General features: G+C 43.5%; 6 protein-coding genes across 8 annotated transcripts; 4 read left to right on the plus strand and 2 right to left on the minus strand.

The window, feature by feature from the left end:
- Positions 1–976: 976 nt before the first annotated feature.
- On the plus strand, positions 977–3388 carry CG31106 (uncharacterized protein). The gene is made up of 9 exons (NM_170207.3): positions 977–1144; positions 1213–1374; positions 1462–1624; positions 1892–2013; positions 2071–2377; positions 2441–2548; positions 2612–2744; positions 2809–3220; positions 3288–3388. The coding sequence occupies exons 1-9, from the start codon at positions 1045–1047 to the stop codon at positions 3320–3322; spliced, it is 1542 nt and encodes a 513-aa protein (NP_733086.2). The 5' UTR covers positions 977–1044; the 3' UTR covers positions 3323–3388.
- A 609-nt stretch (positions 3389–3997) lies between these two features.
- Positions 3998–6124, plus strand: CG31103 (uncharacterized protein). Its single transcript, NM_001104444.3, has 9 exons — positions 3998–4099; positions 4173–4334; positions 4402–4564; positions 4626–4747; positions 4808–5222; positions 5292–5418; positions 5479–5762; positions 5818–5945; positions 6007–6124. The coding sequence occupies exons 1-9, from the start codon at positions 4027–4029 to the stop codon at positions 6051–6053; spliced, it is 1521 nt and encodes a 506-aa protein (NP_001097914.1). The 5' UTR covers positions 3998–4026; the 3' UTR covers positions 6054–6124.
- A 144-nt stretch (positions 6125–6268) lies between these two features.
- Alg9 (ALG9, alpha-1,2-mannosyltransferase) lies at positions 6269–8798 on the plus strand. Its single transcript, NM_143096.4, has 4 exons — positions 6269–6539; positions 6598–6960; positions 7015–7492; positions 7548–8798. Exons 1-4 carry the CDS (start codon positions 6382–6384, stop codon positions 8418–8420), a joined length of 1872 nt encoding a protein of 623 aa, NP_651353.1. The 5' UTR covers positions 6269–6381; the 3' UTR covers positions 8421–8798.
- A 37-nt stretch (positions 8799–8835) lies between these two features.
- Cad96Cb (Cadherin 96Cb) lies at positions 8836–17001 on the minus strand. Of its 3 annotated transcripts, none has more exons than NM_001170256.1 (6): positions 16863–17001; positions 15313–15640; positions 12525–12826; positions 10260–11303; positions 9468–10194; positions 8836–9286 (listed from the first exon to the last, which is right to left on the minus strand). In NM_001170256.1, exons 2-6 carry the CDS (start codon positions 15371–15373, stop codon positions 9063–9065), a joined length of 2358 nt encoding a protein of 785 aa, NP_001163727.1. In that variant the 5' UTR covers positions 15374–15640; positions 16863–17001; the 3' UTR covers positions 8836–9062. The 3 variants fall into 3 exon arrangements, with proteins under 3 accessions (NP_001163727.1, NP_001287524.1, NP_651355.3); NM_001300595.1 differs by having other exon boundaries at positions 8836–9298; NM_143098.4 differs by having other exon boundaries at positions 9468–10197; positions 16841–17001.
- Positions 17002–18315: 1314 nt separating this feature from the next.
- Positions 18316–20209, minus strand: Sil1 (Sil1 nucleotide exchange factor). Its single transcript, NM_143099.4, has 2 exons — positions 19942–20209; positions 18316–19878 (listed from the first exon to the last, which is right to left on the minus strand). Exons 1-2 carry the CDS (start codon positions 20075–20077, stop codon positions 18725–18727), a joined length of 1290 nt encoding a protein of 429 aa, NP_651356.1. The 5' UTR covers positions 20078–20209; the 3' UTR covers positions 18316–18724.
- A 2084-nt stretch (positions 20210–22293) lies between these two features.
- Positions 22294–23575, plus strand: Jhbp7 (Juvenile hormone binding protein 7). Its single transcript, NM_143100.2, has 4 exons — positions 22294–22459; positions 22517–22754; positions 22880–23125; positions 23181–23575. The coding sequence occupies exons 1-4, from the start codon at positions 22393–22395 to the stop codon at positions 23380–23382; spliced, it is 753 nt and encodes a 250-aa protein (NP_651357.1). The 5' UTR covers positions 22294–22392; the 3' UTR covers positions 23383–23575.
- The last annotated feature ends 969 nt before the right edge of the window (positions 23576–24544 follow it).

A 24544-nucleotide genomic window follows, 5' to 3' on the forward strand; every position in this document is an offset into this window, starting at 1 on the left:
TATATCTTCTCCACAACCCAATGTAATGATTTATTTTGCAATAATATATGCGCGCTCATCATGTTTAACAGTTACGCAATATTGGTATTTACAAATAAATAAATAAATTACTTGTCTTTCGAACTAACAATGTAAAGAGTTGCAGAAAACCTTCAATACCTATGCATGCATATAATAGATATAACCTCCACTTGTAAAAACTTTAAAATGATTCACTTAGTATGCAAATGTGAAATCATCTACGAATATGTGGATGTCATGGGGTCGCTTCAAGGTGTCGTCTTCCCCGCAAGAGAACATATATGTCGCCATGTGTGAAGGGATTTATTGCGGTAATCCCCAAGTGGCGTTCCGTTTTCACACTTTTAATGATCGTAAACATGAAGGGGTAAACAATTAACAATTAAACATAATATTTTTTTGTGAAAGAACTGTAACTACTGCACTTAATTGTATTTAGCCACTGTTATTGTCCCATAGTATCACTCTCTAGCAAATAAGTGTTTACCTCAGGGTTCTTACGGAAATTTTTTAAATACCTTGCACACTATTTTTTTGTAATAAATTAATTTTGTAAGGCCAGATAACATAGTTTTCTATATTATAGATTTTTATTAACCCAAATAAAGATAGTATTGGTTTCAATTCTTAATATATATATTTAAAAATATGTTGCAGAGTGTTCAGACACGCGAATATATGACAGAACGTGGTGGAGAATAACATGAAACTTTGTATTATTTGCTCTAATGAATTGAAAAAACGGAATAAACGATACAGTTCCGGTGGGCGAGGAAGGGGAGCGATCTTTTTTTGCCCAAGACTCCCAGTCGTAGTATATGAGTGATACACATTTTATAGACAAACAGAATATCATCTAGACCCTCATTTATCTTTATTGTGCCGTCTGATAAACCAACCTCTTGGCTGCTGCCACTGCCACCACTGCTTTTATACCCACTTCAACTTGGACATTTCATCAGTTCAAGTTTGTCGCAGGTTCGGGAATGCCAAATATCTTGAAAGTCAATCCAGGCGATCACTATGAGTTCGGAATCTGGCCAACAAGACGTTGAATCGAAGCCAAAATCGGCTCGGAGTACCAGTGCTGGTCACGAATACGAGGATGTGCTTCAGATTATTGGTAGTGCAAATGTCCTGGAAGCCTTGTGAATCCTTATAAATATTTGTTTTTAATTGGATATGTACCAGGATTCGGGCGAGTGCAATGGATCGTCCTTTTTGCCGCAGGACTTCTCCTGATGATGGTCATAAACGAGACCATGGGCATGTCCTATATTACCATAGTATCCCAGTGCGATTTTGAGATGAACTCAATGGATAAGGCGGTCATGAGTGCTGCCAGTTTTATCGGTAGGTACTTTTAATTAGCATTAGTAAAACCTTATCTTTCACGTTTCCATAGTGGCATATTTCACGTGGGCTTTAACTATTCAACAGGCATATTCTGTTCATCATACTTTTGGGGCTACCTGAGTGACACTATAGGTCGCAGACCAGTGCTAATCTATACGACGATCGCCGGGAATTTCTTATCCTTATGCTCCACCGTCATTCCGAACTACTGGCTTTATGTGTTCATTCGTTTCGGTGTTGGATTTTTGTAAGTACTTTAGCAAGATTTAAAACGAACAACGTGCTCTTTTAGTGACAGAACTAACGCAAATACTAGGGTTATTGCATGGTATTAGATGTTATATATGGATGTAAAGTGGATATAATTGACCTTAACGCAAAGGTACACACCTTTCACTAGTGTGAAGCAAAAACTTTAGAATAGAACACCAATTCCGTTAATTAACTACGTTATCTGCTAACCATCGAACACATGTATCTCCCTCTAACAATATTATCAATCTAACTTAAATAGCATTGCGGGAGCATCATCAACAACCTATGCGTATCTTGGGGAATTCTTCACTCCCCGTCATCGACCAATCGCCATTAATTACGCCAGTCTCTTCGTGGGTGTGTCCACTGTCTATGTTCCAGGTAATAACTATAGTATGTAACCTAATTACTTTAAAGACTAGAAATTGATCCTTGTAGCTACCGCCTGGCTAATACTTTCGATGGACTGGAGTGTCAGTATAACCGATGGCTTCTCCTTACGTCCTTGGAGACTGCTGACCATATGCTACTTGCTGCCTGGTGTCGTGGGCACATTGATGTTGTGGTCGCTTCCCGAGAGTCCCAAGATCCTAATGTCCTTGCACAAAACTGAAGAGGCTTTTGCGGCAGTCGATTGGATTGCAGTGACGAATTCGGGCAAACACTTACACGAATTCAAGGTGCATAAACTAAAAACGGAAGATAACGCGAATGGGGAAAATATACTGCTCATATCCAAGTCAGCGTGAGTTTTTATTGCTAATCAAATAGTGAGTTGAAAAACTAACAAATTAACTAACAATTTAAGGTTTACAACAATCAAGAAAATGTGGAAGGAAACTTTGCCGCTGCTAAGAAGACCTCACTTGCTGAACTTCGTCATCAGCTGTACGATTATGTGTGGTCTATTTTTCAGGTGAGTGATAATGACACAATATGCAATTGGCTTTCAATGATAAGAAATAACTTTTGAAAACAGTTCTTCGGGCATGGGTCTTTGGTATCCAGAAATTCAAAATCGATTGGGCTCAAATGCGGCGGACGATTCAATGACTGTTTGCCAAGTTATTGATGCGTCAATAGATCAAATGCAAGCGAATGCATCCAATAAAGTAAGTAAACAGCTCATAAGTAGGCCATACATCTTGTATATTTCCTCTTCAATTCACATTGCAGATTTGCGACGACCACATAAATACCAAGAGCTATATAGACACCATTACCTATGGATCGGCCCTAATAGTTGGCTATATCTTGATGGGTCTTGTTATAAACACGATTGGTCGCAAGGCCTCGATTTCAATTGGATTAACTCTAGCTGGAGCTTGTGCAATAGCATTGATCTTTATAAAGGACGAGGTGGCCATAGTGGTTTGCTTCTGCTTGTATCTGGTACTACCGGGACTTTGTGTCTCCATTCTGAGTGGAGCAGTCGTCGATTTGGTGCCCACCCATCTGCGCGGAAAAGCGGTGTGCATTTGCCTGATGCTGGGACGCACGGGAAGTGTTTTCGGTAGTAATATCATCGGAGTGCTCCTGGAATCCTATTGCTCTCTAACTTTCGGGGTATTCTCTGGATTTGTGCTGGGTAAGACACCTAAGAGTTACTATATGTACATACATATAAAGCTAAAGATTTCCATTTCCCTTTACAGTATGTGCAAGTCTGACGTTACTGTTGCCTATTTAAGATTGGCCACTATAGTTTAAGTAGCTAAGTTTAATTTAAGTTCCAAAATAAATTAGAATGTTTAGGAAAATCAGTATTTTCATGGAACCGAATAACCTGGCATATAAAATAAAGTATGTATGGCTATATTATTTTATCTTATCTTATATTGCCTAAAGTTAAATTAGTTGCTAAATTAAATTCGTTGCCAGTTTTTTCTATAACCTTGTTCTCTAAGAAATACAATAAAAAAGAGACTGGCACTCCCTCTACAAAACCGGACGAAAATCCAAACCACATTTTACAATGGAAATTCACTCAGGTTTTGTTCTGCTGAGAGAGTATATACATATATTCTTAACTGTTCCATTTTATTTTAAAGTATCCAACGAATTTTAAAACCCTTCAGTTTGAATACTATAGCAACTGAACTATTCGATTTCAATGAGTGTTTTTATGCTTAGATAGCAAGATGAGACCCCACTGGCATCATACACATGTTCTCCAACCAGCTTGCATATAAAATCGAATTCATTGATGTGCCTGAGATCTCTCAGCAAAATGTTTAATTTGAATCAAATTCAAATGCCTTAATCTCAAAACTGGTTTGCGGTTCACATGTCGCTCATTTGTTCTACAGGGGGGGTTATATTAGAATACAATGCTTAAAAGCAAGTGTTGCACTAACTTACTGACCAGTCGCCAGTTATCTCAGGTATGTCAAGATGCACAGCTCACTGGAGAGCAATACCCTCGGTCCCAATGTGTGGGACTACGACATGGTGCTGGAGAAGATAGGTAACTAACTCAAATGACGTATCTGGTGCTATTAACTGGGTTTTGGACAAAAAATAAATAACAACAAAACCAGGCTATGGCAAAACGCAGTGGGTGCTCCTGCTCGTCAGCGGACTGCTGACCATCACATCCGTTGCAGCCCAACAGGCCATGAGTATCATTGTGATCGCCTCGCAGTGCGAATTTGAAACCACACAGGCCGAGAAGGGCGTGATGATGGCGGCTAGTGTTACAGGTAAGTCGTTATGTGAGTGGGCTGGTATTCACGGCGATCACAATGGAAATTCGTGTTGTGTGCACAGGTATCTTCCTATCGACCTACATATGGGGATACATCAGCGATGATATAGGTCGTCGAAGGGTCTTACTCTATGGTAACTTCGCCAGCAATGCCCTCCAGTTCGTTCTGATGTTTGTTACCAGCGTCTGGCTATTTAACATTATAAACCTTCTCGTTGGAATTAGGTGAGTACGAGCGCTAAAACGTAATTTATTGCAAAAGTTTTTGATTGTCATATGAATACAGTGTTGGCGCGGTGTCAGCAGCACTCTATGCATATCTAAGTGAATTCAATATACCACGACATCGCGCCGTGGCAATTAACTATTCGACGATGTTCGTCAGTGTTACGGCCATATATGTTCCAGGTATGCATGATTACTTATGGATGCAATTGATTTACTAACTAACTTCTTTTGAACTTACAGCAACTGCTTGGTTGGTACTTTCCTCGAACTGGGCCATCACCATGGGAGATTTTGTGTTTAGGCCATGGCGTTTGCTATTGCTAGTTAGTCTGCTACCAGGATTTATTGGCGGCTTGATATTACTCTATTATCCTGAAAGCCCCAAGTTCCTGCTGTCCCAAGAAAAGAACAACGAAGCCATAGAAGCTGTGGCTTGGATCAGTAAATTTAACAGAGGAAAATCCATACAACAAGTTTTGAGCTGCGATGAATTTACACTGAAGTCCGAGGATCCAGTGGGCGAAAACTTGTTGGGCGAAAGCCAGGGATGTGGTATATTATCCAAAATTTGCAGGGCCACTATTCCACTTTTCCACAAGCCACATGGATTTAATTTTATTCTTTGCAACTTGGCATTATTCGGAATGTTTTTCAGGTAATCTTAAATGGTGTTAGACCTTAATAGTTCTTTAATAAATAATCTTTTACATAATCTTTTACATAGTTCAAACGGCATGCAGCTTTGGTTTCCCGAAATTGTTAATCGGTCATCAGGTGCCGAAAATAACTCTTCAACAGTATGCGAAATTCTCAGCGTACCCGTAGAACAACCCAATGTTACAGAAACTTTGGTAATTATGAACATATTTTAAAATTACGTAACCAATCTTAATACTTAATTTTAATTTTAGGACTGCACCGATCCTATTAGTAGCAAAACCTATATTGACAACCTCGTTGTAGGTTTCGCATTTCTGATTGGATTCTCGATTCAAGGACTAATACTTAATCCTTTGGGCCGTAAAAACGTACTTTTAGCTGCTCTGGCAGTTGCAACTTTAAGTGGAGTCCTATTGCATTTTATGGAAAGTCCAACAGGAGTCCTTGTTCTCTTTTGCCTTTACATTCTTCTGCCTGGGCTTTCGATTTCTATTATGATTGGCGCCATTGTTGATTTGGTCCCTACACATTTGAGGTAAATGATCTACACTTCTATTAATATTGAAATAATTATTCACTTTTCCGATCAGATCCAAGGCAGTTAGCTTCTGCATGTCACTGGGAAGACTTGGGATCATTGCAGCTACAAACTTGATGGGAGTTATGCTGCAGCCTTATTGCAACACCACTTTTGCTATGTTTACGTGCACGTTAATTGGTAAGTATTGTAATTCTACCAATGGAAGAACTTTAACTACCTCAAGTTTCTTTCATTTCAGTGTGCATTGTTATCGTTCATTACCTACCAATTCGGAACTCAGCTTAATGAATTGTTCATTTTTGTATTTGTATATTTTTCTTCTTTAATGTTTCTTATTAAATTTTTACACCAATATTAAAACTGTTGTCTTTTTAAATTACAATGGTGACACACATCCAGTTCAAAAAGCCGTTACTATACTCACGTCTACACATATATCGATAACAAATCTGAGTTGGTGTATAGGGCACATTACTAGGGACAAGAATACCCCAACTGAAATGCAGGTTTCCACGATAGCTTTGATGCAATCGATAACCTGCGCCACATAATATTGATAATATACAATACTTTGCAACTTTTCCGCCGGTAATTTTCTCAGAAAGTCCGGATTATGGCGCCTCCGGCTGCTCGCGCTCGCTACATAGCCAACAAGGCGGACAACCAGATTCTCTCAAAGAAACCGCCCAAAAGACCGGGCCTAAATGGCAACAACAAGACGAAGGAAGCCACACCGGCCGGCAAAAAAAAGGATAAGGATGCTAAAAAGCGGTAAGTATTGGCCTATGTACCCTGACTCCCACTAAACGCCGTTACTTCTCACCCGCAGCAACCAACCCACAAGTGGTGGTCAAGAGAAGGGGCTTCCCAACCCCATAATGCCCAGTGTTCAGACCGCCTTCAAGACCTTCGTGAGCGCCCGGTTGTGCAGCGCCATTTGGGCGTACATAGCCGACTGCGACGAGACGTTCAACTACTGGGAGCCGCTGCACTACATCATTAATGGCCATGGACTCCAGACGTGGGAGTACAGCCCGCAGTTTGGACTCCGATCGTACACCTACCTATTGCTGCAGGGCGTGCCCGGATACTTTTACCAAAAGTTGTTCAATCCCAGTCCCATACTCATCTTCTACATGGTGCGATGTATGTTGGGTTTCGGTTGTGCCGTAATGGAGCGATATATGTACAAGTAAGCATGGCATTGGTACTAAATCCTGTTCAAAACTAACTAAACTTTATTTAGGTCGATTTGTCAAGAGTTTGGAATTCACATCGGTCGTCTGTGGCTGATATTCCAGCTCTTCAGTGTGGGCATGTTTGTGTCTAGCACCGCTCTACTGCCATCCTCCTTTTCCATGTACTTTGGCTGTGCTGCCCTGGCCGCGTGGTGGCAACAAAATTACTGTTTTGCCATATTCCTGACAGCAATATCCGCTTTGCTTGGTTGGCCATTTGCTGCGCTTATTGGCATACCGCTGGTGCTGGAGATGCTTTTAAGGCAGCGTGATTGGAAGACCTTTGTTCAGTGGACACTGATATCGGGCGCCACGGTTGCCATTCCCATGATTGCAATTGATACCAGCTATTTTGGCAAACTGACATTTGCTCCTCTAAATATTGTTTGGTACAATGTGTTCACCAGTCACGGACCAAACATATTTGGTACGGAACCACTCAGTTACTACATTATCAATGGTTTCCTTAACTTTAATATTATTTGGGTGAGCTATTGTATCTATTACACTCTTAAATTTATGATAACTTTTTCCCTTATAGCTCCTGGCACTTCAACTACCCATAATGCTGGTCATAGACTATTTGATTGTGCCAGCCAAATCAAAGTCGACGTTAAATTTCCCCCACTACATCTCGCTGGCTCCCCTGTACCTGTGGCTTCTCGTCTTTTTTGCCCAACCGCACAAGGAAGAGCGCTTTCTGTTTCCCATATATCCTTTAATCTCGCTTTGCGGAGCCATCACTGTGGATGTGTATCAGCGCATATTCTTCCGTATGAAATCGGTGGTCTTCAAAATTAAGGCGGGAGTTCATTATCTGGACCACAGCATGTTTATTGCCATCTTGGTAATGGTGACCAGCACATTGTTGGGACTTTCCAGGGTGTTTGCCCTGTATAGGAACTACCATGCTCCGATGGATTTGATGCTGGAACTGAACCAGTTTAAGGCGACACCGCAGTACGACCCGGATGTAATATACAACGTGTGTATTGGCAAAGATTGGCATCGATATCCGGGCAGCTTCTTCTTTCCCGCCAAAAACTTCCGGCTGCGTTTTCTGAAATCCGAATTCCGAGGCATGCTGCCCGCGTACTATGACGAAGGTCAAAATGCTACTAAGGTAGTGCAACCGTATTTTAACGATCTCAACCAGGAAAATGAGCACATGTACTTTGACTACGACCGTTGCGATTTCCTCGTCGACTTTGATGAAGGCAAGTATACGGCTCTGGAACCCAATTATTCAAAACGATCCAAAGATTGGTCGGTGATGAAGAGTCTGCCCTTCCTCATTCCGGAGAAGTCGCACAAAGTGTTACGTGCCTTCTATGTGCCATTCCTGACCGACAATCACATTCAGTACGGAGACTTTAATCTGCTCAAGCGAAAGACGAAACGAAATGGCAGGTAAAGGCAGGCCCAGATAGAAAGAGTCTGGATTCATGCCACAAAAACTCCAATGCATATGGGGTGGCTCTCTTATTCTTTCAAAACAAAAAAAACGCATTAATCTTAAAGTAATGCCAAGCAAATATGCTTAAGAAACTATAGCTTCAATTCATATTGAATTTATAGTGATTTCCAAGTATCTTACACCCCTGAGAGCCTCTGTCTGTATTCCAAATAATCTTTCGTACCCAGCATTGAATTTGTAATATCCTAATATCTGTTCTAAGTCAGTGAAGCGTTTTTAATTCACGTTATTTTCGTTTTGTCCATGCCAAAGTTGTGAAGATCACCAGAATCGAAGTAGAACATAAGCGTCAAGAATATAAACAACGAGATTCGTATGGTAAACTGTTTGCATGGAAGGGGCCAACGTGATTGAATAGTTGAAAACTTTATTGGACGGATCCTCTTACAATCTGGGAAGCAAAACTTTACAATGGAAATCGCTTGGACTTAGCCTAGATCTGGTGCTGGGTCTGTTTACAATGCTATATTTGGTCTACTCAATGTACATACACGTGTGCGGGGCCTAAACCTAATCCTAAACTGACTTAGCAGCGATATTTACAAGCTCTCCGGGAGTAGCTGCCTCCCCTCCTGCGCTCTAGAAGTAGACCGTCAAGTTGTTCTCAGAGGAACCCATGGCATCGGTGGCGGATAGAAGATTGGAGCCCGCGTTGGCGGGTGTGGTACTGATGGTGGTAACCCCACCGCTTGCCACTCCCGTGGCTGCCACTTTCCGATTGTTGTTCTCCGTCTGCAGTGAGTCGTGCTCGATCTCATCCTCCTCGAAGAGCTGGCCATTGGCGGAGGCGCGCGAAACTATGCCTGGCAAGAAGACTTTTAATAGTGAATGTTTCGGGTGAGAATGGGGGAACGGAATGTTGGGAAGGATCAAAGATGCAAATCTTATTAATTTCATGTTTTTGTACGTTATTAATTTTGAAATTGGATGAACTAAGTTATCGACTGGCACCCTTGGTAATGATAATGATTGACTTCCACTTACTGCGCACTGTAGCCGCATAGCTCTCCCGCTGGCGCTCCCGGTCCCGCTCCCTCTCTCGTTCCCGCTCCAGCAAGGCGGCGGAACTACCGAGGGCCATGCTACTACTGGCTCCACTGGCCACGTGATGCAAGCCATTGTTCATCGGATTGGCCATGGTAATGTTACCGCCGTGCTTCATGTGCAGCACGGAGACTCCGCCGCTCGTTACGCTGGCTCCGTTGCCGTTGCCATTCCCCGCTAGCTTTTCGTGGGTAACGAGATTGGCAGACGACACGCTGCTGTGCGCCTGGCTGTGCACCCGATTCCGACCGAGTCCCAATCCGCTGGATGCACTCTTGCCTTGCTTCTTCGATCGGACTATGTAGCAGCTTAACGCCACTATGATCATCAGAAAGAGGCCCATTATCATGCCGAACATGCCCAACATGTTGCTGTTCCATCCGGACCGGGCCAGCGTCAGACCCTCCATGGTGACACTGACCGGAACGGAAGTGCTCCTGGGTGGAACGCCCGTGTCCGTGGCGATGGCTATCAGATGGACCGTGGACTCGTTGAGACTCTGTAGCTGCTCCGGACGCATGTAGATATTTCCAGTGGAATCAATTTCAAACAGTCCAGCGTGCTGACCACGCAGCGAGAGTTCCAGTTTGTCATTACGATCCCCATCAGCAGCCTCAACCTTGCCGATGAGCACGCCCTCAAAGGAATCCGCTCGAGATTGCAGGGACTGCTGGAGGTGAGTAATTTTGAAGGTAAGATTAAGAAGTAAAATAACACTTTTCAAAGACTTACGCTTTTGGGCACCATGAACTCGTAGTGCGTTTCCCGGAACCGAGGTTCCCAGTCATTTACGTCAATCACCTCCAGTGTAAGTTCCGCGGTGCTGTTGGTCATGCCATCGGTGGCTAGGACCTGGAACTCGTGCTTGGTCATCTTCTCGTAGTCGAGTGGCTTGGCTAGCACAAGTTCTCCCAGCGATCCTACGCTAAAGAACTGCGAATTTACGGGATCGGGAATGACGTACTTGAGATGTTTGCCGGGCTTATTGGTGGGCAGTGCTAGAATCCGATTCCCAACTGCCGTATCCTCGCGAATGCGCATCACGAATCGCTTCTGGACGAAGGCCAGAGTGCTCAAATCACTGTGACTTCCAGGTCGCGTCAACTGGACAGTGGTCAAGGCATAACGATCTGGATTGTCGATCTGCGTGGCCTTCACCACCAACGTTGCCCCATTGGCCACATCCGCATATCCGATGGGTGTCAGCAGGCTAATAGCTCCATTGTGCGGATGGATGCGGAAGTACTTGGCATCCTGCGACTGGACTATCGTGTACTGAATGGGCGCACAAATACCCTCGTCCTGATCCACCGCCTTCAGGGGCTCCGGCCGCATGCGCAGCTCTCCTGGCCTACCATCCGCTGGTATCTCAGCGCTGTAGGACTCTCGCTGGAACTTTGGGTTCTGATCATCCGCATCCGTGATGACCACCCGCAGCAACGTGTCCGAGTGACGTGGCGGTGTTCCCTGATCCTGCGCCCTCAGCTTCACCGTGAAATTCTGAAGCTGTTCGTAGTCGAGGGCTTTCTTTAGCACCAGCGTGCCTTCCAGAGGATTGAGAAACTGCACGTACTCCGAGTACGGTCCTGGCAGCACCTGGTACTCCACCGTAGAGAAGGGACCCGGTTGGTCGGCATCCTCGGCACGGGCGCCCTGCAGGATTCTAGTGCCCGGAACGGTCACCTCCGAAAGAGTTAGAGTGTAGGGCGTTCCGATCCACTGGGGGGCATTGTCATTCACATCAGTTACTCGCACGTTAACGGGAATGACGAAGCTCTGTGGAGAAATTGATTGAGGTGGAAATTGAGCAAGGTATACACTAAAAAAAAAATGCAAAACCATAATTGACTACTCGTACTCATACTATGGAATTTGGCTATTACTTAGTTATTTTGTATATTATATTACATCTTAACGAACTAATACCCCTTTTCTGCCTGTGTAGAAGAATCCATTTTCGAGTGTGTGCACTTCAAGACAAACACCTTCTTTTTAGCACACGTATCCTGGTCACTGACCTCGCAGGAGTTCAAAGCCCAACCACGCCGCCAAATGTCCTGCATACATTTGCATGTTTAGCGGACCTCGCTCCCCAAACCAGGACATCCCCGCTACCTTCAACCACCCAACTAGATTTCTACCCGCAAACGGAAGCCTTAATGGCTAATTTATGGCCACGAAGTTGGGGCTAACCGCAGGCGCCAAAGGGGTTGGACAGAAGCGTTCCTGTCGGACTGCAGGACCAGGAAACTAGTGGTGACTAGACCAAAGTCTGCGATCTTGAGATGTTCGCTTGAGTGGCAAAATTTGATGATAAATATATGTAATAGCTCCAACGGAAATCAGCAGATATTCGCTAGAAATGAATGCTTTGTTAATCTATTTCAGATCTTGATTCCACCTTCGATGGCTCCTTCGCGTTTAAATGGACTTGCAGCAGTCGTTGCTGTTGAAGTAGGAACTAGCGCTTTGTTGATTCTAAAATTGAAATGGGCGTTGTGTCTGGCAAGTTTTCAATTGTTTATAGAGTGCTTCGAAAAGCCGCAACGCCGGGAACCGTGTTTACCGAAATTTAACAAAGCTTAGCTAGCCCAAGGGAACACGCACTACCTGGAGGAGGTGGAGGTGGGGCTGGAGGAGTTGGCATGGGCTCAAGAAGGTGGCCACTTGCTGTATATAGGTTAATTGGTTGCCCATTGAATTGCACGAACGGGTCCTTCGCAGGTGCGGAATGCGGTTCCGAAGTGGGCGACAGGAAGAGCTCCAAGGAAATGTGCACGATGTGGGTCAACGACCAGGACGTCTGATTAATTGCGGCGTTAGCCTGATCGGCAAGTTCTTAGCCACCACTTTCGATAGTTTTATTCGAAATGCTGGCTATATAGTTTCCCATTATGGTAGCACTAACTAGTTTCTATCCACCCTAGTTTCCTGGGGTTTTCTCTCAAGGAAAGACCATTAGTCTATATCACTGGGATAAAGGGATAAAGTGCTTACCGGATCCGTTGAATGCCGTCGTATGCAGATCACATTCACGTAAATGGACGATGGTCCTCTCACACCCTCCTTGTCCAGTTCCACCGATAGGGCTAGCTCCTTGGTGCCGGGATGAATCTCAACTGGTGCATTCTTTTCCCTCAATGAAAGATTGATGTCGCCTGTTTCGGCATTGGCATCCCCATTGATCCGCAGCTTGCCGATTATGGAGCCCACCGCCAAATCCTCGGTGGCAAGAAAACTTTCCGCGGAACCTCCGCCCTCCAGGTAACAACGTGAGTCCAGAATGGCGCCCAGAGTAGCTACAAAGTGAAGGAAATTGTATATGTTAGTAAAACATCCATAGTCTGTTTTCCATCAACCAGTGTCGCTGACCTAAAAAAGAATACCATGTTCGAGTATCGGACTACAAATTGGACTCTCTCCCTTTCAGGCTTACTTTCGGTCCGTCCTGATAATTGCGAATTAAGAGTAAATTGCAGCGACAGGCAGAGGAAGCAACCACATTGATGGACTGGACGGTCCAGTGTTTGTGTTCCATTGAGCCACCTGTCCGAATCGCCAGACATGTTTGCTCGTACCTCGGATACGCTCTACTAAGCTTCCGTTTTCTTTCATTTCGAGTGCTGCAATTTTGGACCCGCGCTGCAAAGGCGAAGACCAACCACCGTGGGTCCCAGTGGATATCCATGTGGGTAACTGGCCACATGGAACAGCTCTCTGGCCGCTTCGCAGCTGATTTGCGTTTCCGGACAAGCTCTGATATCTAATTGTGTTAGTGTGCAATGGGTAAACTTGGGATGGTCATGCAAATGGATGCAAACACTTGCGCTCCGCGGATGCAAATAGCCACAAGTTTATTCGGAGAAAACTAGAAGAAAGTCAATTTGCCTAACTTCCCAACTTGATATCTTAAGTGACATATTTATGTGAATGTAATGCTTCCAAGCCCCGACCAATTACTTAACACCCATGGGAGCATGACATAACACCTTTTTTTTGGGCAGTGCAATTATAAACTCTTGCAAGTATATCCCCTGAAATGTTCCGGTTTATACCTCCAACCCCTTGACCACCTCAAAAACAAGTTCTTATTATGTGCTAACAGTATAATTTCAGTTTGTTTCTTTTTTTAATTTTGTTCTGGTAAACGGTTGTCGGTTTACAAACGACTTAGAATGACCCTGGCTGGGGGTCGCCCGTCATCTCCGGCGGGATTTTCTCCATGCGAGATATAGATACATCTGCGATGAGGCAGAGTGAAATCTTCTAGCTGTGTCTTCAAGATCTTCGTTGTAGGTTAATTGTTGTGACATTGGGCAATGCATATGGTAATGAAGATATGCGCTTGTGGACTTTCTTCGACAGTTAAAAGTGTTTCGAAAATAAGTCTAATTGCTGCGGATTTATTACAAAATCTCTCAGATGTGTGCTGATAGCTCACGTATGTGTACATGCACTACTTTCTGCAGAAAATGGAAAGTTTTATAATCGTAATCTGAAATCGGGACTACGCACTGGAATCCATCCCGCAATGAAATTACCCAACTATCCTACTAATTAGTAACGAATGCATGTATGCAATCCGCTTTATTTAAAAACCAAGACTAATTAGAGTCATTGAATTCCAAAACTCATCCATAAAGCCGCAAATATCTGAAGCGTAAATCCGCGAAGCTTTACCCAAATGGAGTCGAGATTAAATAGCGAACCAAATACCCACCTAAAGATTGCATAAGTTCTACTTTTATTTTTATTTTTTGCCAAGTGGGTGAGTGTAAGACAAATGAAAGTGAGTTGGTGGCGGCTGAACAAATTTGGCCAAAACTACGTGAATGTGCATATGGATGTGGTGGAGTTGGAGAAAAGTTTCAACAATCAAAAAGTTCAGAAAACAAATTTTCATTCGGTTTGTTTTGGTTGCTTTTGATAAAACAACAGCATGAAAGCCCAAAAAAGAGAAAAAGTGTCCGTTCAGCTTGGTGATTTTCATGAAAACGCCAACGAAACGACAAACTCCTCGGTCTGGGCCACTGACTTTGGCCAAAGGTATACATAGTATAGTCATATATAGGTATGGGTATATTTATAGGGCTTTTATTTTTGGTATTCCAAACGGCAACTTGTGGCTCCTCGCCAGATGCGAGTTCTGTCTGGTTAAACATCGTAAGCATCGACATAAGTATTTCACAATCAATCTTTGTGGCACAGGTCAAGCTATGCCAGCTATATGGCAAACCCGTTAAGGAAGAACTTGAACTGTGAAAGAGCCATTAAGACGCACATGTGTTCTATGCCCCAAGTGGAGTAACGATACCACTCGAGTATGACAACGTAATGAACCGAGATTAATGCACTGAATGGAACTCGAAACTAGAGCAACTTCATGACCACAATCGGCCTGCGTATCGTATCCATATCCAGAAAAGGTAAAACCCTTTGACAGCTGCCCCAGGGGGCGGGATTTCGATGGGGGCATGGGGCTTCGGGATTTGGGGGTGGGCAAAACCCCAGTAAATCAGGTAAAAGCTTTTATCCGTCATAAATCGTTGGACCAGAACGACGTTGACGTCTCCGTTTGTTTTCTTTGCCGCCGACTTTCCTCTTCGGTTTATCGAGTCTCGCTAGGAATTTCACTATTTTTCAGTTTTTACTTTTCGAGGGTTACATGCGGTTAATTACTTTGTTTGTTTTTCGATTATCAAAGACGACACTTGGATCCGGAGTTACCAAACATTTCAACATTCCGATTCAATAGCTACCCCATAAATACGCTTGAAGGACTCACCTTTATTAAACCAGCAGAGAGACAAGATCGCATAGTATATCCATTGGTGATTTATCCGCATTTTGTACAACGATATTATGTTAGCAATTAGGTTAGTTGATAGTTCCTCAGCTTCCTCAGTTCAGAGCCACATAACACTTCCACACAAATCATGAAAATAAGATTTAGCTCAGTCACTTCACTTGATGTTCTTTAGCACTTTCCATACTCCATTTGTAATGCCCTTGTTTAACCGGTACGTGTTTTTTATTTAAGCAATAACTTTGCGTCTATCTGTGATGTGCCATAAACGAATTGAATTTATGTGCAACTTTTCCTTTGTTTAGCCCTGTAATTGGCAAAATGGCAATTTGAAATGGATAATGTAGGGGGCTTCACAGGGGCAACTGGAGTCTTCTAGATTATTACAAGATTATTAGATAGACAAAACACTCTGGCACAGAAACCAAAGCAACTGGAACATTAGCACTCCCCACCGACCAACCTTCTAGCAACTGAATGTTGTTCTTCATCTTTAGCATAAACCCCCTCGTACACCACCTCCCCTCCCTTACACCATTGTCTTCTGGTTGTGGGGCAAATGTCGCACACATGTTACCTCCAAGTTGCGCGTTTGGAGGTGGATGTCGGGAGTGGGGTCGCTGGCTCGGTTGCCACATTGTTGTCACCAACGGAATTGGCGGCATTCTATTCCGCCAGGAACTCCAAGAATAATACAAGCGAAAAGGGGATGATACAAAACCGAAGCTAGGAGTACTCTTTCTTGGTCGCCTTTTACCTATCCGAACTTTACCAACCTTGAATTGATTATAATAAGTTCATCCATATAAAATAGGTATGAAGATCAGTCTGTTATACCCTCATGGACTTAAAGAGTATATAGACAACAGCAGCCACTGAAGACGGTGGCAATGTTTTTGTTTTTGTTTCCTTGGTTCCGGTATTTTCGAGCGAGTGGAAGAATTCGAAACGCCCGTTTACACGGGCCAAAGGAGCTTCCTCCTCCTGGACAGGATTTATGGCATACCACAGCAGGTGGGCGGGTGTTTTGAGGATGAGGGAGGAAAGCGTGGGGAGTGGGAGGCGTGCTGCATCGTTTGATGGCTGAATCCGGAGGTTTGGGGGACAGACAAACATTTGCATACAAATCGCATAGCTGGCCGTTGGCCGATGGCGAAAATGAAAACGCTTTTTTGACCGGAAGCCCGCGGAAGCGCACAAAAAAGTCATTCACCTGTGTAAAAACGGTTACATTTTCCGATATTCGCCTGTGGCGCAGACTGTGAACTTGTTTTCCCCAGGGGTTTTTCATTCGGATAAACTGTTAACTGATTTACGGCATATGGGAGATTTAATTGGTGACAATTTATGGATTCCGGTAATGACAGCAAGTAGGGCTGATAAAATAAGATGAAAAGGAAAGTACTTCATTTAATAAAAAACTGATATTATAAAAAGGAATCACCAACTGAGCAGCTTAGTATATGCTGATTTTTATACTTTGAACTACATATATGCTTCACTGTACTTTATGTTTTACAAACACGCACTTAATCCTTTCGTGCTTTATCTTCCAGGTGCACTAAATGTTAGTTATTTCATTGTTTTGACCGCGATTGCAACGGACAAAGAACAATGTTGGCCGAAACGCTTTCAGTTAGTACTCCGCAGCGCTGAACGAGCTCCTCGCCTCGCGATCCAAACACAAACTGATTTTCCTTCCATAATGTAGCCAAAGTCGCGCCCCCTAACAACCGACGGCAATAAAAGCAGCAACAGCCTGTGAAGCCGGTGTGCGCTCACTATCAACATGCATGCACACATGCGACAGTCGCGGTCACAAAAATAGTGATCTTTCATACGCTTTCAGAAGGAATCTCCAGAAGAAACCTTCAAAATGGGAAACCATTTTTGAAATTTTGAAATTATTTTGTTATCGTAGACAATTGTAAATGATGCATAAATTGAAATTTTTGTTCACTTTTAGCTTTTAAAACAGTCGCAAAGAATCTTAAAAAAAAAACTTTTGAATTATTGTATACAAAGTGAAACCACATCCCAGAATTTCAAAAAAAGCGAACTTGATCTAATTGAAAATATTATAAGTCCAACTGCAATTCTTGATGGGATACCAGGCTTTCCCAGTCAAGCTCCTACCATTTTGACCGCTGCTGTGGCTAAACGGTGGAAGCCTCTCTTTCGCTTGTGTCGAAAATGTTTCCACATCACTCGTCAAGCGTAAGCGTTTCGGCTGGAAAGCGGCAAGAGGCAGGGGGAAGCGTAGCGGCGGTGGGGCAGTGCCATGACAACAACAACAGCTCGCCGCCACTGCGCACGCGCCCCAGCTGGAATTGGAATTGATGAGTGAATTCCAGTTCAGGAATCCTCTCCTGCCTCTCTGCGTTGTGCTCCACTGAGCCGGCTTTGCAACCCCTTTTCTCTGTTTACATTGCATGGAGTAGCCATGGGAACCAAGGCGGCGTCCTAGCCGGCTCCCTTCCAGGCGCTGCTTCACCTTTACCACTCCACCTATCCGACCATCCACCGTCGTGACTCAGCCCCAGTGACATTGCATTTGCATGTGACTGCCGCTAATTGCTGTAATTCCCGCGCTGGACTTCGACTCCAACTTCCAACTTTGCCGGCACATAATTGCACTCTCCTGCTCCGATGTCCTTTCTCCTCCTGTACAGTTCCGTGCCAGGTTTTCCCTGTTCTTGTGGCTTCGTTTGGCTCACATTCAAACTTCAAGTGGTTTTTTGGGACATGCTTTCCTCGGCGTTTTTGCTTTCCTTCCGACACTTTTGACTTACTTTATGGCCCGGTCGATTATGCTCGCCTTATCGGGCTTTAAATGGGTCTGTAGTTCTATAGGGGTGGAATATCCAATCTCCTAATGCGATTTCTTGATTGAAAATACATTTCCTTTCATAATTTAGCACTACATTTTAAGAATATGCCACTGAAAAGAAGTCAACTGATTTAAGAAAGAATTTCTAAATTAAACATTAGGTCATTGCTTTATTATTGTAGCTACAATAAACAAGAACTTAAGGCTTTAAGGATTCATAATCTGTTTGGAGAACAATTCTGTAGCATACAAATTTTTGCTAGTTTAATGACGTGTAACAACATAATTATTTTGATGTGCTCGTTGGTGAATCGTCTGCCTATTAAAAAAAAATCACACTTAAAATAATCTTAAGTAAGAGACTATATTTGATAACGAAAATCCTGTAGATGTTTGGCATGATTGATTGCTATCCTAAGTTAATGACAAAGAGCATTATTTTTGCATCACAAGTACTTGGCATCTTAGCTATCGTATTCTATGGTTTGGCTGCGAATTTCATTCCAACTCAGCTTACAATTAAATGAAATTAACATAAATAACATAGTAAATTGGCTAGGATTACAGTTCGGTGTGCTTGGGCTTGTTGAACAATCTCTCGCACAGTTTGGCCAAAATCTGGGACACCTCCAGTCGGTACTCGTCCGTGCTGTTGGCATACCGATTGCGAACGGTTAATAGTGCATGCCTGAGACCGGAACTTTGCGACCACGTGCTGGTGCACATATCTTCGGTGGTCTCCAATGCGGTGGCAAACTGTTCCACCACCTCCGGTTGCTCTAGGAGGAGCAGGAACTCCTTGGTTAGCACAGTGTCCACCGCCGCGCAGTAGCCCGGCGTTTTCAGCCACGACTCGAAGTCCAAGAGCACATATTGCGCCATTGTGGATGAGGCTTCGGGATCATCTTTGCTGACATCCAGCACTGACCGCTTCTCCAGCACTAGGTCGCTTATGAGAGTCACTACCTTCGCCTTGCTCCGCAGCTCCACATCCGGACTCTGGAGCACCTTGATCAGAGCCTGTGTACCCGAGGTGGAAAGCACTCGCTGCTGGGCTAGCGGAAATTTCCGCAACAAGGCTCCAAAGGCGTGCAATGCAGCGGAGATCTCACCGACATTTCCGGAACTGGTCAGAATCTGAGCCAGATGAGACCCGAAATTCTTTTCGAACACCTTGATCTGGGCCTTGGGATTGTTGCTCGCCAGCGAGCCCAACACACGCATGGCCGACACTCTCAGGGATGTACTGGTATCGTTCACAACAATGGGCAGTAGTACATCATCCAATCCCCCATTATCAATGAACATCAAGGCATTGTCTATCTGATGGAGCAAATACTCCAGATTTTCCAGGCAGTCCAGCTTGGAGCGCATCTCTGACTCTAGCGGCGTTCTGCTGAAGTTCCGAAACTGATCGATTAACTGGACGATCAGTTCTCCGTCGGTGCGAAAGTTCTTCTGGAACTCTTTGTACGCTTTGCGTAGCTCGGCATAGCTCTTCTTCTGCTCCTTGACCCGCCGTATAGACTCCTCGATTATGTCCGGTTTATAGTCCAGAGCCAGGGGTTCGTTGTCATCGTGAGATTCCCGAGCATTCTGATCATCCGGTTGACTCTGCAGCGACGTGCCACGTTCGCTTTCGTCTAAGAGTTTGGCTTCCTTGAGCCCCGTTTGTAGGTTGATGCGCACGTGCAGGCCCCTTGGAATAGCTTGACCTGGAAATATAGAGTGCTCACTTAGTACACGTCATCCGAGAGTTAGCCTGGCTAGCCATTAACCTTCCGCAATCGTCTGCCATTCGTCGGTGGCCACGAAATCGTTGGTTTTGTTATCCGTTTCCGTTGCCGCTGCCACTTGTAAGCATCCCAGGATCAGGACACTGCCCAGAAGGATGACTACCTGCTTGCCACTCATACTGCTTCAGCTTGTCTTGCCTCCAGAATGTATTCAGTCTTTATTTCACCTGGTTTTAAGTAAGTTTCGTGAGAGTTTTTAAATCAGATTTCAGACTTCTGATGTGGATGTGGTTAATAGTATGACCGTAGGGAGCTGCATTGATTATACCGCATGTGGCGATATGTTCCGTGGAGAGCCAGTCGATTCGGAACCAGTCAAAGGCGGTTACAATTCAATTTCAAATTTGAAAATATTTGTAATCAATAAATTCGTTATAAACAATAGAATATATTAAAGTATTGAAAAAGTGTAAACTATATGTATGCTTTATAATCTTTCTTTATATTTATTAGATTGTGCTGTTGGACATTCCAAGCCAAATCTTATATAAATAAGTAATACAAAAATTAAGTAAAAATTTTTATGGTTAATTTTTGCTCTTAGTCCGGAATAGTTGGAAACTTTAAATGATTTCAAACATTATTTCGCTAACAAATTAATTTTTATCCCTAACGAACACAAATATTAATATTTTTAAACCTTAGTTTGTTGTGAAAAACAAGCATTGCTAGAAATTTCCAGACTTGAAATTAATATTTAAGAACCAGAAAAAGTTAATGCCATTCAGAACGATTAAACCACATCAAACCAGAATGCCACCAAAAATTCCCAAACTCATCGTGAATTCATTAAAAATTGAAAAGTAACCGCCATTCATAAGCTTTCCACTTCGTTACAACGTAGCTAAACTAGTTATAAACTAAACGTATTTACTGAGTTTACAAAGAAAAACGAAATCATGTTTACGCGCAGATGAATCAACCAACTCAAAATTGAAATGCCAAATTATTTGCAGGCAAGCCCGACGTAATAAAATAAAAGCGTGTTTGCATATATTACCATATTTCGCCCCCGAAAATCCGTTGTAATCTCGATGTCTACGACAGCGTCTAGGAATTGGCTGCGCAAACACATCAAAGTGGACAAAAGTGAAATATTTGGACTCACCTGGCGCCAATTGGATGGGTAAATAAACAGAATGCCGGTTTCATGCCAATCACACACCAAATATACATATACATATGTATATATGTAGTATATGCTAATTGCTGATGACGAACGCCAGGAGCCTTTAACTAGAATTTGCCAAATTAAATTCACTCGGCCCGTTCCGAACGTCGCCTGTCCAATAGTTTTGAAAGTGAAGCCACCTCGCCGAGCAACTTTTATCCGTCGATCCATCCATTATCGATTATCGATGCCGTTGGAACCTGTTTGATGTCGTCCAAAATGCCCGACTATGTCTAATTGGTTTATGTCGGAATTGAGTTGTGTTGGCCACAAAAAGATTTATCTTCGTACATATGTCCAAAACGGAAATTTCATAGTTGGGAGCCTTGGGATGCATTCTTCCTTCTGGTCGGAATACAATTTCATAACTTAAGTGATTTTTATCGTGGATCCTTAACCATGACCTATTCATTATCATTCCCTTTCAGATTGCCTGGCCATTTAGCACACTTAGGAATTCCCCCAGAGGTAGGTTCCCAATTCCAAGTGCTGATCTCAAAGCAAATATGGGATGAATAATATCATAAGCCAATAAGTACGAATTGATATTTGCACTTTATTAAAAGTGTGAACAAAGCGCGGATTCCATTTCACGGAGTTTGAATCTATAAAAAGTACACAAGATGCCGAAATATAGTGCAAATTATATATGTATAATTAAATTATATATATATATAATGCATTGCAGGATAAGTGGAAATATATTGGTTAATTGCTTGAAAACTGACTGGATTGAGCATTAAAATTTTGAGTTTCGCTGCCTTTTGTGCGCGTTGCCATTGTTATTGTTTATTGTTATTTGTTGCTGCATGCTAATAATATTAATTAATAATAATGCTGCTGCCAATTCTGGTTAGGGGTAGCTGCGATAAAGATAAAGACTGCGATGTCTATGATGATGAGGAGAATCCATAACACGAAGCGAAAGAGATATACACATACGAATAAATAAAAAAAAAATATAAATAAAAATAGCCAGCAATCAGACAGACAACAACAACAGCAGCAGCAGCAACAACAAGAAAAACAAGGGCCAAGACGCGACAAGTCAGGAATGAATAAACTATGAAGTGTACTGGTTGTTGTTGGCCACATTTGTTGCCGCTCCATCGTTCTGGCCGATCAGAAATTTTATAAATGCCGCCGTCTGTCCAGAGCCGATTTACAGTTTGCCATTGAACCTGGTCGGGCATTCGCCAAATCGTCGAGCGGTTGAATTTCGGGGCGCTTGAATTTCGTACGTAACTAGATCCATATCCAGAATGATGCTGCTCCAGCTGGGCTGCGTGGCCCTCTTCTGCTGCTTGGTTAGCGGTGCCTCGAATTTCCGTGAGTCCTTTGGCCAACAATCCCAGTGCTTCGCTAATCGCCAGCTTATCCTTGCAGCTCCCGAACTGCCGCGCTGCCACATGGGCGACACCAGCTGCATCATCAACGTGTCGCACATGCTGATCAGACAGCACGCGAGGACCGGCTATCCGTCCGCTGGATTCCCCCAGGTGGAGCCCTTCCTGATCAAGCGCTTCGACATCTCCGACGGACGCACTGGCTCCCTGAATCTAAAGCTCAACTTCAGGGACGTGAATGTGGAGGGCCTGTCCAGTGTGAAGTTCGACAGAGCCGTGTAAGTAGCAAGTGAAATGAAAAGTGATTTCCTTCTTAAGCAAAAGTGAAGAAGTTCTCATGTTTATTAACAGAAGAAGATATATTAAGTTGATTGCACTTATCCATCATAATCGTATTTTTCAGTGGCTTTGGCGCTGATCCTGCAACCAGCAAGTTTGAGATGTACGGATCCTTTCCCAAGATCGTGCTGAAGGGCAAGTACGTGGCGGATGGACGCATCCTGATCCTGCCGATTCGTGGCGATGGCGATGCCGAGATCGTGTTGCACAATCCCAAGTTTTCGGTGAAATTCAAGCCGGGCACACAGCAGCGCAATGGACGCACCTACCTGAGCGTGGATAAGCTCAAGGTTCTGGTGGAGCCACAAAAGTAGGTGCAGTTCGGATTTTAGCTGAGATATACTAACATATTTGTGTTCCCACAGGATGAACATTCGGCTGGAGAACCTCTTTAATGGCGACCAGGCATTGGGCACCAATCTGAATCAGTTCCTCAACGACAACTGGACGGAGGTGTGGAACGAGCTGCATCCCTCCATTCATGTGGCCATCGCCGAGATCATGAAGAGCGTTCTCTCGCAGCTCTTCAAGCGCTTCGCCTACGAGGATTTATTCCTCGAGAACTGAGCACTAGTCGTCCTAGTCGCCATCAGGCGCCCTAGGACTTTAGGCTAAGTGTACGAGTATTTCCTCACCTATCCAAGCTATTCTCACTCACATGGGGCGTTGCATTCCGGCATTCCGGCCATTGACACATCATCATCGTATCATCGTATCTGCTAAGCTAAGCTTTAACTTGTAGAATAAACAAAAACATTCGAAAAAAAACTGGTTCTGCTTCTGCGGGGGGCCATTGTTAGCTAAAACGTGGATCTCACTATTTCCGCACAAGTGTCGCATACACTTTTTGTTTCATTTTTGGCCAGCAATCAGCAATCAACAGGCAGCTCACGTGATGGAACGATTGATTCGAAATTTGCATGACAAAGGCATTATTGCTAAGGTGACTATACTTGTGGATAAAAGCGTAGTTATACATACGCTTAAAGTATTAAAACATCCAACAAATTGAAATAAACACCTTAATTATTATGAGCAAATACTTTGTGTCTTAAAAAAGACGAAGATGCATGCTCCTACTACTACTCCTACATCCTGTGCAACTAATTTAGCCCAAAGTGCACTAAAATTAGTATATGATATGATGATATGATATATGACTAAGATCTGCTTGTCTTAGAATCAAGAACTAACTAAATGGCAGTGCTATTAATCTGAACACAACTGTGCTGTCACTCATTGCGAACTCATTTCACTGTCCAAGTTCAAGAGTAGCCAACGGTATAGCTGCCATCCCGATCCCAGGGAATCGGACACCCAGTTGGCCTTGGGTCAGTGAAAATCTTCCACGAGCGAGCAATCAACTGCAGCGATTCCGAGCGAAACAAGTTGCTTTTGTTCTCCACGGGGGCTGGACTTTAAAGCGGGACACTTGGTCATTAAGTTAACCCAAAGTCTAGGACCTGTTCCGAGCTACTACTCCACCGCTACTCCTCCACTGCCCTTCACTTCGATTCGCAAGAACTAAAGCCAACTAAAGAACTGGTGGTCACGATGACTGCGTTGTTTTCGCATCTCAATTCGGCTATATTTGGAACTGGCCCTTTTGTGAGTTGCACACTTGCCAGTTAACTTTGTTAAGGGAGAACTTAATACCATGACTTTTAATTGGACATAATCTGTCTGATACTTAAATTCATTGAGCGGATTTTCGATGTAACTGATTGAT

Source organism: Drosophila melanogaster, chromosome 3R (assembly GCF_000001215.4).
Source record: "Drosophila melanogaster chromosome 3R".
In the NCBI taxonomy this organism is placed as follows: domain Eukaryota; kingdom Metazoa; phylum Arthropoda; class Insecta; order Diptera; family Drosophilidae; genus Drosophila; species Drosophila melanogaster.

What these genes read in the sequence shown, in the direction of transcription:
- Alg9 (NM_143096.4), top strand. Translation starts at nt 6,382, where the DNA reads ATGGCGCCTCCGGCTGCTCGCGCTCGCTACATAGCCAACAAGGCGGAC. An exon ending in ATGGAGCGATATATGTACAA is followed by an intron (nt 6,961 to 7,014) that starts GTAAGCATGGCA and finishes AACTTTATTTAG; the next exon opens with GTCGATTTGTCAAGAGTTTG. An exon ending in TTAACTTTAATATTATTTGG is followed by an intron (nt 7,493 to 7,547) that starts GTGAGCTATTGT and finishes TTTCCCTTATAG; the next exon opens with CTCCTGGCACTTCAACTACC.
- CG31103 (NM_001104444.3), top strand. Translation starts at nt 4,027, where the DNA reads ATGCACAGCTCACTGGAGAGCAATACCCTCGGTCCCAATGTGTGGGAC. An exon ending in TTGGTCCCTACACATTTGAG is followed by an intron (nt 5,763 to 5,817) that starts GTAAATGATCTA and finishes TTTTCCGATCAG; the next exon opens with ATCCAAGGCAGTTAGCTTCT. An exon ending in GTTTACGTGCACGTTAATTG is followed by an intron (nt 5,946 to 6,006) that starts GTAAGTATTGTA and finishes CTTTCATTTCAG; the next exon opens with TGTGCATTGTTATCGTTCAT.
- Jhbp7 (NM_143100.2), top strand. Translation starts at nt 22,393, where the DNA reads ATGATGCTGCTCCAGCTGGGCTGCGTGGCCCTCTTCTGCTGCTTGGTT. An exon ending in TAGCGGTGCCTCGAATTTCC is followed by an intron (nt 22,460 to 22,516) that starts GTGAGTCCTTTG and finishes TTATCCTTGCAG; the next exon opens with CTCCCGAACTGCCGCGCTGC. An exon ending in GTGAAGTTCGACAGAGCCGT is followed by an intron (nt 22,755 to 22,879) that starts GTAAGTAGCAAG and finishes CGTATTTTTCAG; the next exon opens with TGGCTTTGGCGCTGATCCTG.
- Cad96Cb (NM_001300595.1), bottom strand. Translation starts at nt 15,373, where the DNA reads ATGCGGATAAATCACCAATGGATATACTATGCGATCTTGTCTCTCTGC. An exon ending in GACGGCATTCAACGGATCCG is followed by an intron (nt 11,304 to 12,524) that starts GTAAGCACTTTA and finishes ATTTCTCCACAG; the next exon opens with AGCTTCGTCATTCCCGTTAA. An exon ending in CTATGCGGCTACAGTGCGCA is followed by an intron (nt 9,299 to 9,467) that starts GTAAGTGGAAGT and finishes CACTATTAAAAG; the next exon opens with TCTTCTTGCCAGGCATAGTT.
- CG31106 (NM_170207.3), top strand. Translation starts at nt 1,045, where the DNA reads ATGAGTTCGGAATCTGGCCAACAAGACGTTGAATCGAAGCCAAAATCG. An exon ending in GAGTGCTGCCAGTTTTATCG is followed by an intron (nt 1,375 to 1,461) that starts GTAGGTACTTTT and finishes ACTATTCAACAG; the next exon opens with GCATATTCTGTTCATCATAC. An exon ending in ATTCTCTGGATTTGTGCTGG is followed by an intron (nt 3,221 to 3,287) that starts GTAAGACACCTA and finishes TTCCCTTTACAG; the next exon opens with TATGTGCAAGTCTGACGTTA.
- Sil1 (NM_143099.4), bottom strand. Translation starts at nt 20,077, where the DNA reads ATGAGTGGCAAGCAGGTAGTCATCCTTCTGGGCAGTGTCCTGATCCTG. An exon ending in ATGGCAGACGATTGCGGAAG is followed by an intron (nt 19,879 to 19,941) that starts GTTAATGGCTAG and finishes CTATATTTCCAG; the next exon opens with GTCAAGCTATTCCAAGGGGC.